Genomic DNA, 14,268 nt, shown 5'->3' on the forward strand with positions numbered 1-14,268 from the left:
GAATTCCTATTTCTTAATCTCGAAATCTAATATAAATGCCACTACCAGAACTGTCATTAACAAGTTTACTGCCGTCCGTATACATGTGGACAGCATCCATAGGGACATTATTATTTCAAGAGCTAACTGTTTTAAGTAGCATGGCAATTCTATCTGTTTGCTAACTTGGACAGAAAGGTTAACATGAAAGTAAACCCCATCGAGATATTCAGAGGGGTCAATAATCTGAGATGAGCTGTGTTGTTACTCAAGAATTGGTGATAAGGTGGTCAGAAACAACCTGTCCAAAGGGACTACCATGTTTGAGCCTCTGGTTATTGTTCCATGACCCTAGAAATTTCGAGGTATGATTCTGGAGGCCAAGACTGGAGAGCTTATAGTAATACTTCACTAAAAATGCATTTCTCCTAAGACTTAAAGACTTCAGATTGGCTTCATAAAGCACAATATCTTTTGGGTATGAATTGCAAAGGCCAGTAATAATGCTTGTGGCACTAAGCTGTACACGTTCAAGTTTCTATAGGTTTGAATCAGAGGCACAACAGAAGATGGGAAAGTCACACTCCAAAATGGGTCGAATAAGGGAAACATAGGTGTGTGTTTCCTAGCTTTCAAAACAAGATGTTCCAAGTGACTATTACCCAAAATCTCAGGATCCAATATGAAGCCCAAATACTTTAGGTGTTTCTCCACTTCCAAAGGCTGACTGTTCAACAGGATTCTTGGTCGAAAATAATATAATTTTCTATTGGTTGTGAAGAAACACGCAGTAGACTTTGAAGGGTTAAAACTTAATTTGTGGTCTACAGCAAAGCTCCACATGTCAGTTAGAGCCAGATTCATACTCTGCTTCATCTTTCCAATATCAGAGCCGGAACTCCAAAGAAAAATGTCATCTGCAAATAATCCAATTTCCCAGGAAAGACTTTTTCCAATTTCTGCAATTAAAAGCATAAACAAGGCAGGGCTCAAAGCCAAGCCTTGAGGAACACCTTGGGCTTATTTTAAAACCATCTGAGGTTGAACCATTGAACATCACCCTAATTCATCTATTTCTCAAATCACAAATCCAAAGCAGTGCTGTACCACGTAGCCTCTGCGTCCAAAAACTGTCGAAGGCCTTAGAAAGGTCCAGAAAAGCAGCTATAGTATGTTGTATAGGTTTCTTGTTATGAGTATCTCTGACTCTTTGGCTAAAATAAAGTACCTGGTCAATTGTGCTATGCTCTTCGCTAAAACCATATTGCTACATCGGGAGAAGGTTGTCAGAATCTAAATAAAAAGCGAATCTCTTTAAAATCATTTTCTCCATAATTTTACATGAGATTTTACATACTTGTAAAATTTCTCCATAATTTTACAAGCAATGTCCCTACCAGGTTTTCTAATAGGCACCACAACTGCCTTTTTCCAATCACACACACAAATACTTAGAGAGAACACAAATACTGAGTGATCTGGATTCTGATCATAATGACACTAACAGAATCAAACTATAGAGTGAATGCACAATTAAAAAAGATGTATGCACAGATCCAAGAGAGTTATGTGGAATGAACACTGTGCCGATCTGGATTCAAGATCATCTAACAGTAAATTGCGGAAGCTGGTGAAGGACATTAGTAAAGAACAGCCCCAATTTGAAAAGTGCAATACTATTTATTCTAGGAGTGGAGTTTTGGCTCAGAATGATGGACAGGCTGCTAACATTTTACGGGAGCATTACCAATTAATGAGTAGTCTGAATTTCACTGATGACAAGTATGTTAAGACGATGGAGAATAATGTTGTTCATGGCTGTCGTAGTAATCCTCATGTGGGCCCGGCTATTTTCAGCAGAGCCTTCTCAGATCAGGAGCTTGATATTGTGATCTTAGGTTCGAAATTAAATTCTTTGCCTGTGCCAGATGGTATTCATGGTCAAATGATATTTCATTTGGGTCCACATGGAAAACAGAGACTTAATTTAGACATCACGAACGACTCCTGGAGACTGGGTCGTCTTCCTTAAAAATTATCTAAAAAGTCATACAGAGAGCGATTTTTTTAAAGTTATGTAATCTTTTTTGAAAAAAATATTTTTTATTTTGTGAATAGGATCAATATTTTCTAGATAATTATTCAAAAACGTTTTTTATATCTTGCATTTTCATTTGGTTGCTAAAACTAGCACTTTAGGTAAACATGTTAGGAGAATTTACGTTGAGGCAAAGTTGCCAATTTACTACTCTAGATGAACGGTGGGAAAAGCGGTATCCCACCATGTCATGAATTACCTTAAAAGTTTACTTTTTTTTTTTTTTTCATGAAATAACATTGTATTAGGGGCTAGTTATCTATGTGTAAAGTTATATAAAAAAAAAAAAAAGGCACCGAATTTCAAAGGGTTAAGGAAAGAACCATTCACCCCAAAAACTTCATATTACTTAGGTATTGTTTTATTGGCATATTTGGAAAAATTGCAAACTGCCATTACCACATTGCCAACCACACACACATTATCTCTTCCTCTCTAAGGAAAGAAACAAAATAATAAATTATTCCCAATTTGAAGAACAGGAAGTAATTGTCAGAGCATTCTGCTCAGCAGGGAATTTACAACATATACTTTAATAAAAAAGCTCAAATTTAGAATATCATATTATTAGTTGAATTCAATAATACATTTTCATAGAAAATAACAGTTATTCATCAAAAAGAGGCTGGTACTCACACATTCTGCATTTTTTTCTTTTTTAAATATCAACACTGGTTTCAGTTTATGATCCCAGCGATTATCACCAGACAACTTTAGTCTGCAGTGATGTTTGTAAAGAAATTTGCCATTTTGGTCAAACATCAGTCTTTCTATTTTCAAACTTACAAAAAAAGAAAAAAAATAAACATTCTCCAATGCAAGGACTTCTACATTTCTCACTGGATATTTATTTGGTAGCTTAGCAATGCAAACACATTACTCAGCATTTTAAAAGTACTAACATTTTGAAACCTTTTATATGTTAATAAATGTTGATAGTGTAAAAATAATTAATAAATGAATAAATATTATTGAAATACTTTAAATGCTATTGCACATGTGCATGTAACAGAATTTAGAATGGTTACAAATTAAAGAAAAATGTTGTCTTAAATATGCACACAAATACAGATGACACATGCATACATATGTACTCATATTAAAGAAGTATGGAAAAACTAATGCTGTCACACCAGTAATGGCTCAGGATATAAAATGTTAATATAACTACATTTTATATTTAAAACAATACAAAAAACTTGAACTTCGAAGCCTTTTATTATGGCTTTTGCAGAAGCAGTTTTACCAAATAGCTTTTGAAGTTCTTTACCATATAAAATTTTAGTTAGATACACTGGTAAAAAAGCATAAAATGCATTCTTTTAAGAATATGAAACTTAACAACTAAAAATAAATCTCAAATCCAAATCAACTCACCTCATACGTTGTAAATCTTCAATATTATTACATTCTTGAATCATTTTTATAAAATCCTCATATGTTTCAGCATAAGCATATGTTCGACTATGTTTCTCTGCTTCCAATTGCTGCTGTCTCAAGTATGAGATGAGTTTTTTATTAATGATTTCTGGATCACACAGCTTATCTATCACAGGATAAAAAACTGAAATAAAAAACAAATATGCATCAAGAACTGTTTTAAATGTTCTAATGCATTATATTTATGGTAGAATAAGATGGGATACTTTTCTGTTATACACAAACCTGCCTTGCCTTTTGGCGCCTATGAAAGAGAAGCTAAACATGCACCAAAACCCAACAAATAGGGCCATCTGGAGATAAAACCATTTTTCATTCACCCTCCCCACACACATACACACACAAATGTGTAGCAGCTGCCTGACAAAATAGTGCAGAGACACACTCTTAAATACATGGCAGGTATATAACAGAAAAGTACCCAAGATGATATACTTAAAAAGATTTGTTCTTCAACAGCAGAGGCCCTTGCTTTATTAAAAATGCCCTAGACCATTTTATTTGGCATAAATGCCAACCACAGGTAAGTAATACAAAATAGTAAAACACAAGTTAGCATATGTAATAGCATTTCTAAACATCTAAAAATATGAAAATGTAATCAAAATTCTGTAAAATCATCTAAATTTATTTTAAAATAAATAATGACTTCTAAAAATTAACCACATAAAATGCAACTAAAATTATTCAAAATAACTGACATTTGTTCCTAACAATATTTTTTAATTTGAAATGTACACCAATTTTCCTTATTTAAAACTAAAACAAATAAAAAAGGTGTGAAAAAGAAAGATCACACCACACTGTTAAAACATTTTTTCGCATTTAATTATGTTTAAACATTCATTACTCAAATAATATACATATGCTGGGCATGTAACAACTGACCTGACATGACATATATTTCTAGTTTTCATAGGCTACCATCAAAGGCTGATGACTCAGTTAAATTGTGAGCGGGCAATAATTATATTTTCTTGCATATTTTGATACCCTTATTTTCATGATAAATTCCTAGCAAAAATCAATATATATATACATTGTCTTACAAATATACGATGCTAAAAACATTAGATAGAACTGTCTTAATGGAGAAGGTTTTCTAGAACAGAAGTAAAGCTTCGCTTTCTAAAGGAATAGCTTCAATCTTAAAATCACTTGTCTCAGTTTCAGTTAATTAATCTTTCCAAGATGGAATTCAAGGATTTTATACAAATGTATCACTGGAGGTAATTACTACTTGACATTTAGAAATAAAATATAAAGTTGAGCCGAGAATGATCATAGACACATGAACGATGATTTCTATGATCATAGATCATGAAAAATTTCAACATGGAAATTAATTTTACCAATAACAAACAAGGTAAGTTTTAAGAAAACCAGGAATTCTATGAAAAATTCTAATTCAATTTAATCTCACAAATCACTGAAAATGTTGACATCTACGAATTTGTAATCAAGGCAGAGTGATAAAATTAGGAACTTGTTGATATTTTGATTTAATACTGCACAGATCAGAGATTCAAGACTGCAGACTTTTTTATTTCAGAAGTCCATACTACTTGTTCATAATTCATGACATCTCTTGAAGGAGCCAATTTCATATAAACTTTGATGCAGCAGTGCAATATCTGTGTTTGAGAATATGCCTCACTAGAGAAGCACTAAGAAAAATCTCTGTAGGTGGTTGGCAAATAACAGTTTTGTTGCATAGATGCTTTAATGGTTATCTCCCAACCTCCTCCCCCCAACCTTACAATTGTGCTTTCAATCCAGAATTACCATCTGATCCTAATTCCTCTTTCAATACCCTGCCCGTCCAAAAATTTTTATATGCGATAGTAAATCACCCATCATATCTCCTAACAGCCAAGTATGAAAAACTGTTGGACACTGGGATTGGGTCAAATCTAAAAATGAATGGCTCAGTCGGTGCTTTTGTAGACTTTTCCATATGTATCATGAATATGAGCTGAATTGCCTTAAGAATTTTCAACAAAGGCATTCCTCCCCTTAAACAGATCATTGCACATTTTAGTTTAATCAATTAAGTTTATTTTTTATCATTTTAATTTCCAATCCTACCAATGGATTATTGCTGCCCTAAAATTTCTCCAAAATTATAGAAAAAAAAAATTAATGAGCATTTGACATGAGTTTGTTACCATCCAGATGACAGTGCATTCACTGATTGTGGTGTGGTGTGGTGTGGATGGTGTGGGCCGTGCATTCATTCATTACAAAGGAGACATCATTCATGTTTGGAAAGGACATTTACAACCATATAATAGTGTATTTCAAGCTGAGGCTCTGGCTATTACAGCAGCAATTTAGCACATCATTAATCGTCAAAAACGTACTGCAACTCTTTATACAGTTAGAATATCAACTCTGTATGCAATAGAAAATCCAAATCATACTTCACTGCTTATAATAAATATGCAAGCAACTCTACTATTCACAATCTCATATTAATACGATACGGGTTAAAGCACATGTTGGCAATACTGGTAACGAGGCAGCCAATCTACTTGCCAAAGCTGATGCTAACAACCATAACGCACAGTAAATTGCAATTCCTGGTCCTCCTTCATATTTAAAAACAGCTCTAAAAACAAAGGCTCTGCAACAATGGCAACGAGAATGGATTCAAGGCGAGACGAGCAGGCACATATATGATTTTTTACCAAAAGTTACGACAGAACGACTTTATCACAAAACTACATTATCACAGGACATGGCCCGTTTCCATCATACTTCTATAAACATGGAATTTCAACAACAGATTTACGAGTCTGTGGACAAAATGGTATGCCTGACCACTACTTATTTGCATGTCCTATTACAGTAAACCTTCATCTGCCACTGCCATCTAATAATAAGAAAGCTTACCACCAGTTCTTAATAAAGAATAAAGCTGCTGTAAATAAAATCTGTAAAATAATCAACACAATATAGCAGCACTTGGACAAGATCTCTGCCAACCACAATAATGACATTTGTAATACACAATCAATCATTAGCATATACACATCCATCATGTTATTTGCATTTATTATAATTATACTCTGTGCTTACATATATTGCTGAAAGCCTTATACGACTATTTATTTTTATGCTACTGTATTATTGTATCTGTTCTTTCTATTTTTATTATACTTCATTTATGTATGCTAATATTTGTAAGAAGTGTTTCAACTTCTTTAAATATGTATTTATTTATGTGTTTAGTTACATATTTACTTATATGTGTAACTGTATGTCTATTATTTATATGTTATGTATTTATGTATGTACAGTGGTGGCCAAAATTGTGGACACTTTTGGAAATTTTTATGTTTTTGAACTTTGTATGCTTATAGAAAATGTTATGTTTCACAAAATGCAAACTTGTATATATCATTTTAAAGATAATTTATTACTGAATTCAATACAAAACACAAAATTCAATTATTTGCAATACAAAAAAGTTACATGTACTTGAATATAAATAAAAAACACAGTTATGAAGTGGTTTGTAATGTCTAGCTTTCCTGGCCAATCACTGTTCTTGTTCTGAGAACCAATCAAATGTTAGTAACTGCCAGTAGAAGCTGACATCACGTTTACACTTGAAACAATTCATTATTTTGCTTTGTTCTGTAGAAGGAGGACCTGTTTCTTATACACTGCAATTACAAGTAGGAATTTTTGTAAAAATTTTTAATATTTAGTCAAGAAGCAATGACATCAAATAAAAGAGTAGAGTGGACACCTAGAAAGAGATGTAATATTAATGTGTTACAAGAAAGTGGTCTTTCCTATGCTGAAATTGCAAGACAGGTGGGTGGTTCAGTGACTACATCTGGAGTCTGAAAGTTTTGTTTACGGTATCAGGGTACAAATTCAATAAAAAACAAAGAAGAAAAAGGCCAAAAAAGGTGCACCACATCTACTGATGACAGAAGAATAAAAAGACTATGTCTCCAAGATAGAAAAATGTCATCAGCGGCCATTAGAAGTGATCTGAATGATGCTGGTGTTTCTATCAGTTCAAGAACAATCAAGAGAAGATTAACAGATGTTGGACTGAGAGGTAGAATTCCACGAAAAAAGCCTTAATTTTCAGCAACGAAAAAAAAAAAAAAAAAGACTACAGTGGGCAAAAGAACACATTAGTTGGACAGATGATAAGTGGTCACATGTTATATGGAGTGATAAAACTAAGATATCATTATTCGGTGGTGATAGGCGAAAATATGTAAGACGTAGAATAGGAGAAGAGCTACATCTTGACTGCATTCAAGCAACTGTGAAGAACCCAGTTAGTGTAATGATTTGGTCATGCATGTCAGCAGATAGTAATGGTAGCCTTCATGTCATTGATGGGACACTGAATGCCAGAAAATACATTGACACTATTCTAGAACCAAAACTTCTACCATCCATCAGAGATCTCTTTCCCAACAATGATTCGTTTATTTTTCAGCAGGATTTGCTCCTTGCCACACGGCCAAAATATCGAAAGAGTGGTTTCGTTCAAAGAGCATTAAATTGTTGTCATGGTTGGGAAACAGTCCTGACCTCAATCCTATCAAAAATTTGTGGCACCGTTTGAAAACTCTTGTCTGAATGAGGCACCCATCAAGTTAAAGGGAACTAATTGAGGCTATAGTTGTTTCCTGGCATCATGTAATAACGAAAGAAGAGCTTAAAACTCTTGTCAGCTCAATGAAACGTCAATGTGAAGCTGTAATAAAAAATAAAGGGTGCCTATTAAGTACTGATAACTCACTGCAATCATCACTATCTAATGTATATCGATAACTATTATCGTTTAACTTTTTTTGTATTGCAAATAATTGAATTTTGTTGTTTTGTATTGAATTCAGCAATAAATTCTCTTTAAAATGATATATACAAGTTTGCATTTTGTGAAACGTAACGTTTCCTATAAGCATACAAATTTCAAAAACATAAAAATTTCCAAAAGTGTCCACAATTTTGGCCACCACTGTATATGTCCACCATCATCTGAACACTTATCAAAAATATAGCAATGTACAACGAATATGTCAAATGCGCCCTTGTATGACAATGTATGCATTTTCTTTTAAAACTAAAGTAGTAAACTCCCGATTTGGCTCTAGAATGACGTGGGACACATGCCTGTTTACCAATGTTACACATCAGGCATCCCCGTCCTCCGTCACGTACCTACCTACTACCCAGATAATAAACTGAAACAACAATTTCATGAATGACAATAAACTTTTGTTTACATTCTATTCTGCTTCACATTTTAGTAGGTTAATGTATTTTTGTTTGATGAATTACTGTATAGTAACTGCCAGAAAAGTTGCAATCATATTTCCAACTCAAGATTATCTACACTTGGAGATTAATGATTTTTAATCAAAACTAAAGCAGATATTATACAAAATACATATATTGAGAGTAATTTCAACACAAGCATTAAGAAAAACTCTTTAGTTTAACTACTTTCTGTTAAACATTTCTATGAATAAAATATAAGTACCAAAATACAAAGAAAAAAAATCTTATGTGCACACTACATGACTTCCTTGTACGGAATATTAAATTATACGCATTTTTTCCTGCCTTTAAATTTAAAGTTATTTCCTCGAATTTCATTAGAGATATATTTCTCATTCAATTAATTCAGTTCTCACTCGCGACAAAAATACATAAAAACTCGAAATATCTATATTAAAAATTGAAAGATACAGAAAAACATAAAACAAATACACTTAAAACAATTTAAAAAAATTTTTACAGTTTCTATGCAAATCAAGCAATTCGGACAGCAGGCAAGAAGGCAGATTTTTCAGTGCACAAAACTGAAAATTTACTTTTGATCTCACTCTGCAAAAAGACACTGAAGGCGTAGAAACTGACTTAATTTCTTGTAGAAGCTATTCTGAGTCAATATATGGCATAAATGATAATTCCAGAATGGATTAAGCATAATTTAATTCACAATAATAAAAGATGTTACTTTGCTATTGTGCAACTTAGTTTCCCTAGATTGACAACAAATCCACTATTCTGCTACATTTGAAATGCAAACAAATATGGCTGCTATGGTAAAAAAATTAGACTTAGACGCACTTACAACTTTAAAATTGTTGATAATTCTACAACTATAACATACAGGTTAACTAAAGACATAAAAGTCTTAATCAGAAGATACAAACAACATAATTCAATTATTTCTAAAGCAAAATTTGCATGATTTACAAACATATAAGGGTACTTTTCCGTTTTGCCGGCGTAGGCGATAAAGTCACCAAAAATGATACAACCGATGCCAAATGGAATAAATATCCTTGCCAGTAACCTTTTATGCCTCATTTTCAAAACAAGTCACAGCCATTTCTTATCAGATTGTTTCTTTTAAAACTGGCATAAAATTGCATAGAATTTTTACCAGATAGTTAGTTCAATTTTATGCCCTAAGGCCATTCGTAGTGGTTAAGTCAATTTGGATGCAATCACACTGCTCATTCGAAGGCGAAAATACAGAAGAGGCAAAGTAAAGGGTTAAATTCATCAATTCTAATGAGAATGCACTAGTGAAGTAAAGCATTGCAGTTTTACACAATTTCTGAGTAAACTATTCGTACGAATTAAAATGATTCTTGCATTTAAACTTCTATTCCATATTAAGATTTAGCTTGAAATTAATGTAGAATAAACTACAGTCAAAAGTCTTTAATCCGGACGTCCATAATCCGGAATAATCTATAATCTGGACCTCAAAGCTACAAACTTTCTGCGCATGCGTTAATGCATAATGCGTTGACGCATGCGCATATGATCTTTACGCATGCATGTTTAATGTATAACGAACAGTATAAGCTAAGCTAAAATTATCTAATTATCTATTTCAGTTAATGTTGCAGATTGTGTTGCTCCTTAATCTTCTAATTGGATCCGGCTTATTATTTTTTGCAGACTGTTAAAGCAATTTTATAAAAGTAAGCTTGAACTTTCAAGTATGTCAAAAAGAATTTCCGATTCTGGAGCTGTCAAAGGATCTACAAAGCGAAAACATGTTTCGATGTCCATCAAACAAAAAGTGGAATTGTTTCAAAAAATGGATAAAGGCATATTCTTTGTTTCTCTAACCATTCCGAAATCTGTTTATCAATTTTACGCTGCTCTGCGAGGGGAGAGGGGGAACATCGTGGTACACAATGAACTGGAAGTTGATCTGTCAGCACTATCCTTATCTTCAGGGCAGATGTTTTTATTTTATTAGGCTTATAATTCCTTACTAAATGTAGTATTTCATCTCTATTTACTCCATCTTTGATTTAAATCAAATTCCTCATCATTATAAATACCATGAATATACATCAAATAGTTTTCTGGTTGCAATTTCTAATTTCGATTATGCGTACTGTATGCTTTACGCATGCGCACATTGAAAGAAATGTTTAATAAAGTAGACAAATAAATATTAAGCTTTTTTTTTTTTTTTTTTTGTAAATTTTGATACCCTTTACATCATAATTGCTCTTTATTTCATAAATTACAGTTTCATATTTTTAATTTTATAATTTCTGCATGCCATCTTACCAGATTTAAACTGATGATCTATAATCCGGAATCGCTGAAGTCCCGATGAGTCTGGATTAAAGACTTTTGACTGTAATAACTGGATAACTTGAAATTAATAAGAGAATTAGATTTTTGTAGTGTAGTTAACGTGAGATGAGATCACTTCTGGTCACATGATATGAACCAGCAAATCAGGATGCTGTACTATGAAAGCATAGTAAATTCTTAAATTAATTTCGTTTTACAAATTTATTGTCCTTATTTGTTGCCTTTTTATAAAATTTTAAACAATATTAAAATGTTTATGCCTTCAAAATGAAAAATCCTTAGAACTAATATTTTGTATATGCATACTGTGTTGTTGCCAATAAAGTCTGCTTGGAGAGATTTGCTCTGGCAAAATGAAAAAGTACCCATATAAGAATAAAGAAACTGAGCTCACTGAGCCAAGTAACAGAGTGGATATATATACACACACTTTTGGCGCAGGCGATTGCAACCAAACTAGGAGGTGCACATCTACATGTCCTACATACAAAATTTCAACGTTCTGAGGCTACTCATTTTTGAGTTATGCGAGATATATACGTACGTAAAGATGACACAAAAAATTCTCTTTTGAATCCATTTCAAATCAGTTTTATAATTCATTTGGGGAAAAAGAGTAATTTATTCTGTCCTTACATAGAGATGTCATGCAAAAACATTGTTAAATTGCATTCAATAGCGGTCAAAATGGATATTTTCTGAAATATGATACCCGAAATCAGTCGGGATTACAATACTTCCTTTCTACTTCTTACAAGGAAGTAAAAAGGAACTCACCTGTAACAGCAAACACTTCACGCAACAGACACCTTAATGCTGGATTTTTACCATATTCAGGAGGAAGCAAAGTAATTAATAAGAACTCAGAAATTTCTCTAAGGTAATCTAATTCAGCTTCTTTGTAAGACAGAAAAGAATACACTTTATACGGCACAATTTTTTCAGCTGGGCTAGAAATGAAAGAAATTATGATTGAACTAGAGTTGCATACAGTAAATAATAAAATCTACAAAAGTAGAAAAGCAATAAAACAAATTCAAGACAATTATATTTAGATCAATACTTACTTTATAATAGCACCTTTTATACACTGCAAATGATCAGTAACTATACTAACAAAATCACTAGTGAATAACTTGACATCATCCATTTTTCGACACTGATTCCTGAATGTGAATAACATTTGTCGAATGGGATCCCTACATAAGAAAAGCATCAAATCTTAACATAATTTCAATTGCTAAAGCCTAAAAAGAAATTATTTTGATGGTCGACTAAATAGTATGCTTTCATTATCCTGCCATGTCTGTGGCAATACACAAATAGAAAGAAAATGGAGTTAAGCTAATAAATCAATAAATAAAACTGAAATGTACGTTTAGCATAAAATTAACAATTAATAAATACCTGAGTTGCTTGCAAAATACACTTGGATGTTTCACAACATATCCATACCATGATGATATGTAATCTCTCAAGAGAAGTGAAATAAGCTCATCAATAACATCATCGACATTGCGAGAAACTAATGGAGTACCCTTTACTTTTCCAGGAGTTGCTTTAAGATCCACAAGCTTTTCCTATAAATAAATAACAGTCATAAATTCATAAAAAAATACATAAAATAAAGAAAAATATCATTGCCTTTACTCACATTAAACAAATTACTTCTCCATTTCTAGGAAGTTTAATAAATATCAGGCTTCAAATAATTTAATCTTAAAATGGTACATATCATGATTAAACTAAAATTCAGTTTTTAATTTACATGAATTTTCTTTGATTTTCCTTGATAATATGAAGCAATTTCACTTACCAAACATTCTTGGTGACTAAATTAAGATACAGTAACTAAGTAATGTTACGTATTTACTATAAAATACAGTTATACACAATGAAGAATTGATACTTTTTCATTATGTGCCTGCCATGCTTTTTGGCGCCTATGAAAGAGACACCAAATGCATACTGAGAACCAATCATAACACTATATGTGGCCCAAATTACTTGTTTGTGTGTGCTTAATTTAACACATTTCATGGTGTGTTTAATGTACGACAGGTATATACCTGAAAAGTACCAAAGAATGCTATATAAATTTATCTCATTCATTTTCTTAAATAAAATACAGAAAAGATGCATTTTAATGATTAAAAAAAGTAGGCAGGATTTTCAAAAATAAATAAATTCTGTAAAAATAAATAAATTTAGTATATGCAAGATTTATAAGGCAGCAATTAATTTTGAAATAATGCGGTTTCAAAAGATTTATCACAAGTCACTGGTTATCATAAATTAAGGAAAAATCACGATTACTAAAAAAGTTACATGTAGAATTTAATGAAACTTACCCACAATATGCAACACATAGTAAGGTATCAAATAACATAAAAAGAAATTACCAGATAAATGTGGTAGTATAGAAATTAACACATGTATAAAATGAACAAATCAAAGGTGTCAGTTTGCTATAGGAAAAATACCTTCAATATGGAATATGATCGCCTCTAGAAGCAATACAGCACATACAGCAATGTGTAATGCTTTCAATTATGCGGTCTATCTGTTCCATAGGAAGCGAGAGCCATCGCTCTTGCAAAGCAGTTACAAGCGCGACAAGGGTTTGAGGGGGCGGATTGAGAGCACATAGACGTCTCCCTAAAGCATCCCAAACGTGCTCGATAGGATTCAAGTCCGGGGATCGAGCTGGCCACTCCATGCACATAATTGTTTCCTGTTGAAGATAATCTTCTACGATGCGAGCCCTGTGTGGTCTTGCGTTGTCGTCCTGTAACAGGAAAGCATCACCTATTGCCCCAGCATATGGGCACACATAAACATCAAGGATGTCATCTCTATAAATCTGAGCATTCACGGTTCCCCTTGGAAAGACATGGAGGTCTGTGCGTCCACCCATAGAGATGCCATCCCAAACACAGACACTGCCCCTTCTGTATTCATCTCTTTCACAGATGTTTGCCGGGTGATAACGGGTTCCAGGTTCTCTCCATATCAAATAACGCCTACTATCGCTTTCTAGACTAAACCTGGACTCACCCGTAAAGAGAACTGCCCTCCATTGTTCAGGCGTCCAGTGGACATGTTGTCATGCCCACTGAAAATGGTCCCTCCTA

General features: G+C 32.9%; 1 protein-coding gene across 3 annotated transcripts in view; it reads right to left on the bottom strand.

Annotated features, from left to right (window-relative positions):
- The window catches only part of snz (sorting nexin snazarus), a 135,690-nt gene that overhangs the window by 98,149 nt on the left and 23,273 nt on the right, over positions 1 to 14,268 (bottom strand). For all 3 annotated transcript variants that reach the window (XM_035351503.2, XM_085820510.1, XM_085820509.1), the window contains exons 3-6: positions 12,542 to 12,714; positions 12,202 to 12,333; positions 11,912 to 12,084; positions 3,455 to 3,641 (exon numbers count right to left, since the gene is read on the bottom strand). In XM_035351503.2, coding sequence (XP_035207394.1) covers positions 3,455 to 3,641; positions 11,912 to 12,084; positions 12,202 to 12,333; positions 12,542 to 12,714 — 665 coding nt within the window. The remainder of the gene's footprint in view (positions 1 to 3,454; positions 3,642 to 11,911; positions 12,085 to 12,201; positions 12,334 to 12,541; positions 12,715 to 14,268) is intronic.

This window comes from Stegodyphus dumicola, chromosome 7, assembly GCF_044657685.1.
Source record: "Stegodyphus dumicola isolate Sdum_Otavi_A_Nest chromosome 7, ASM4465768v1".
Classification (NCBI taxonomy): Eukaryota; Metazoa; Arthropoda; class Arachnida; order Araneae; family Eresidae; genus Stegodyphus; species Stegodyphus dumicola.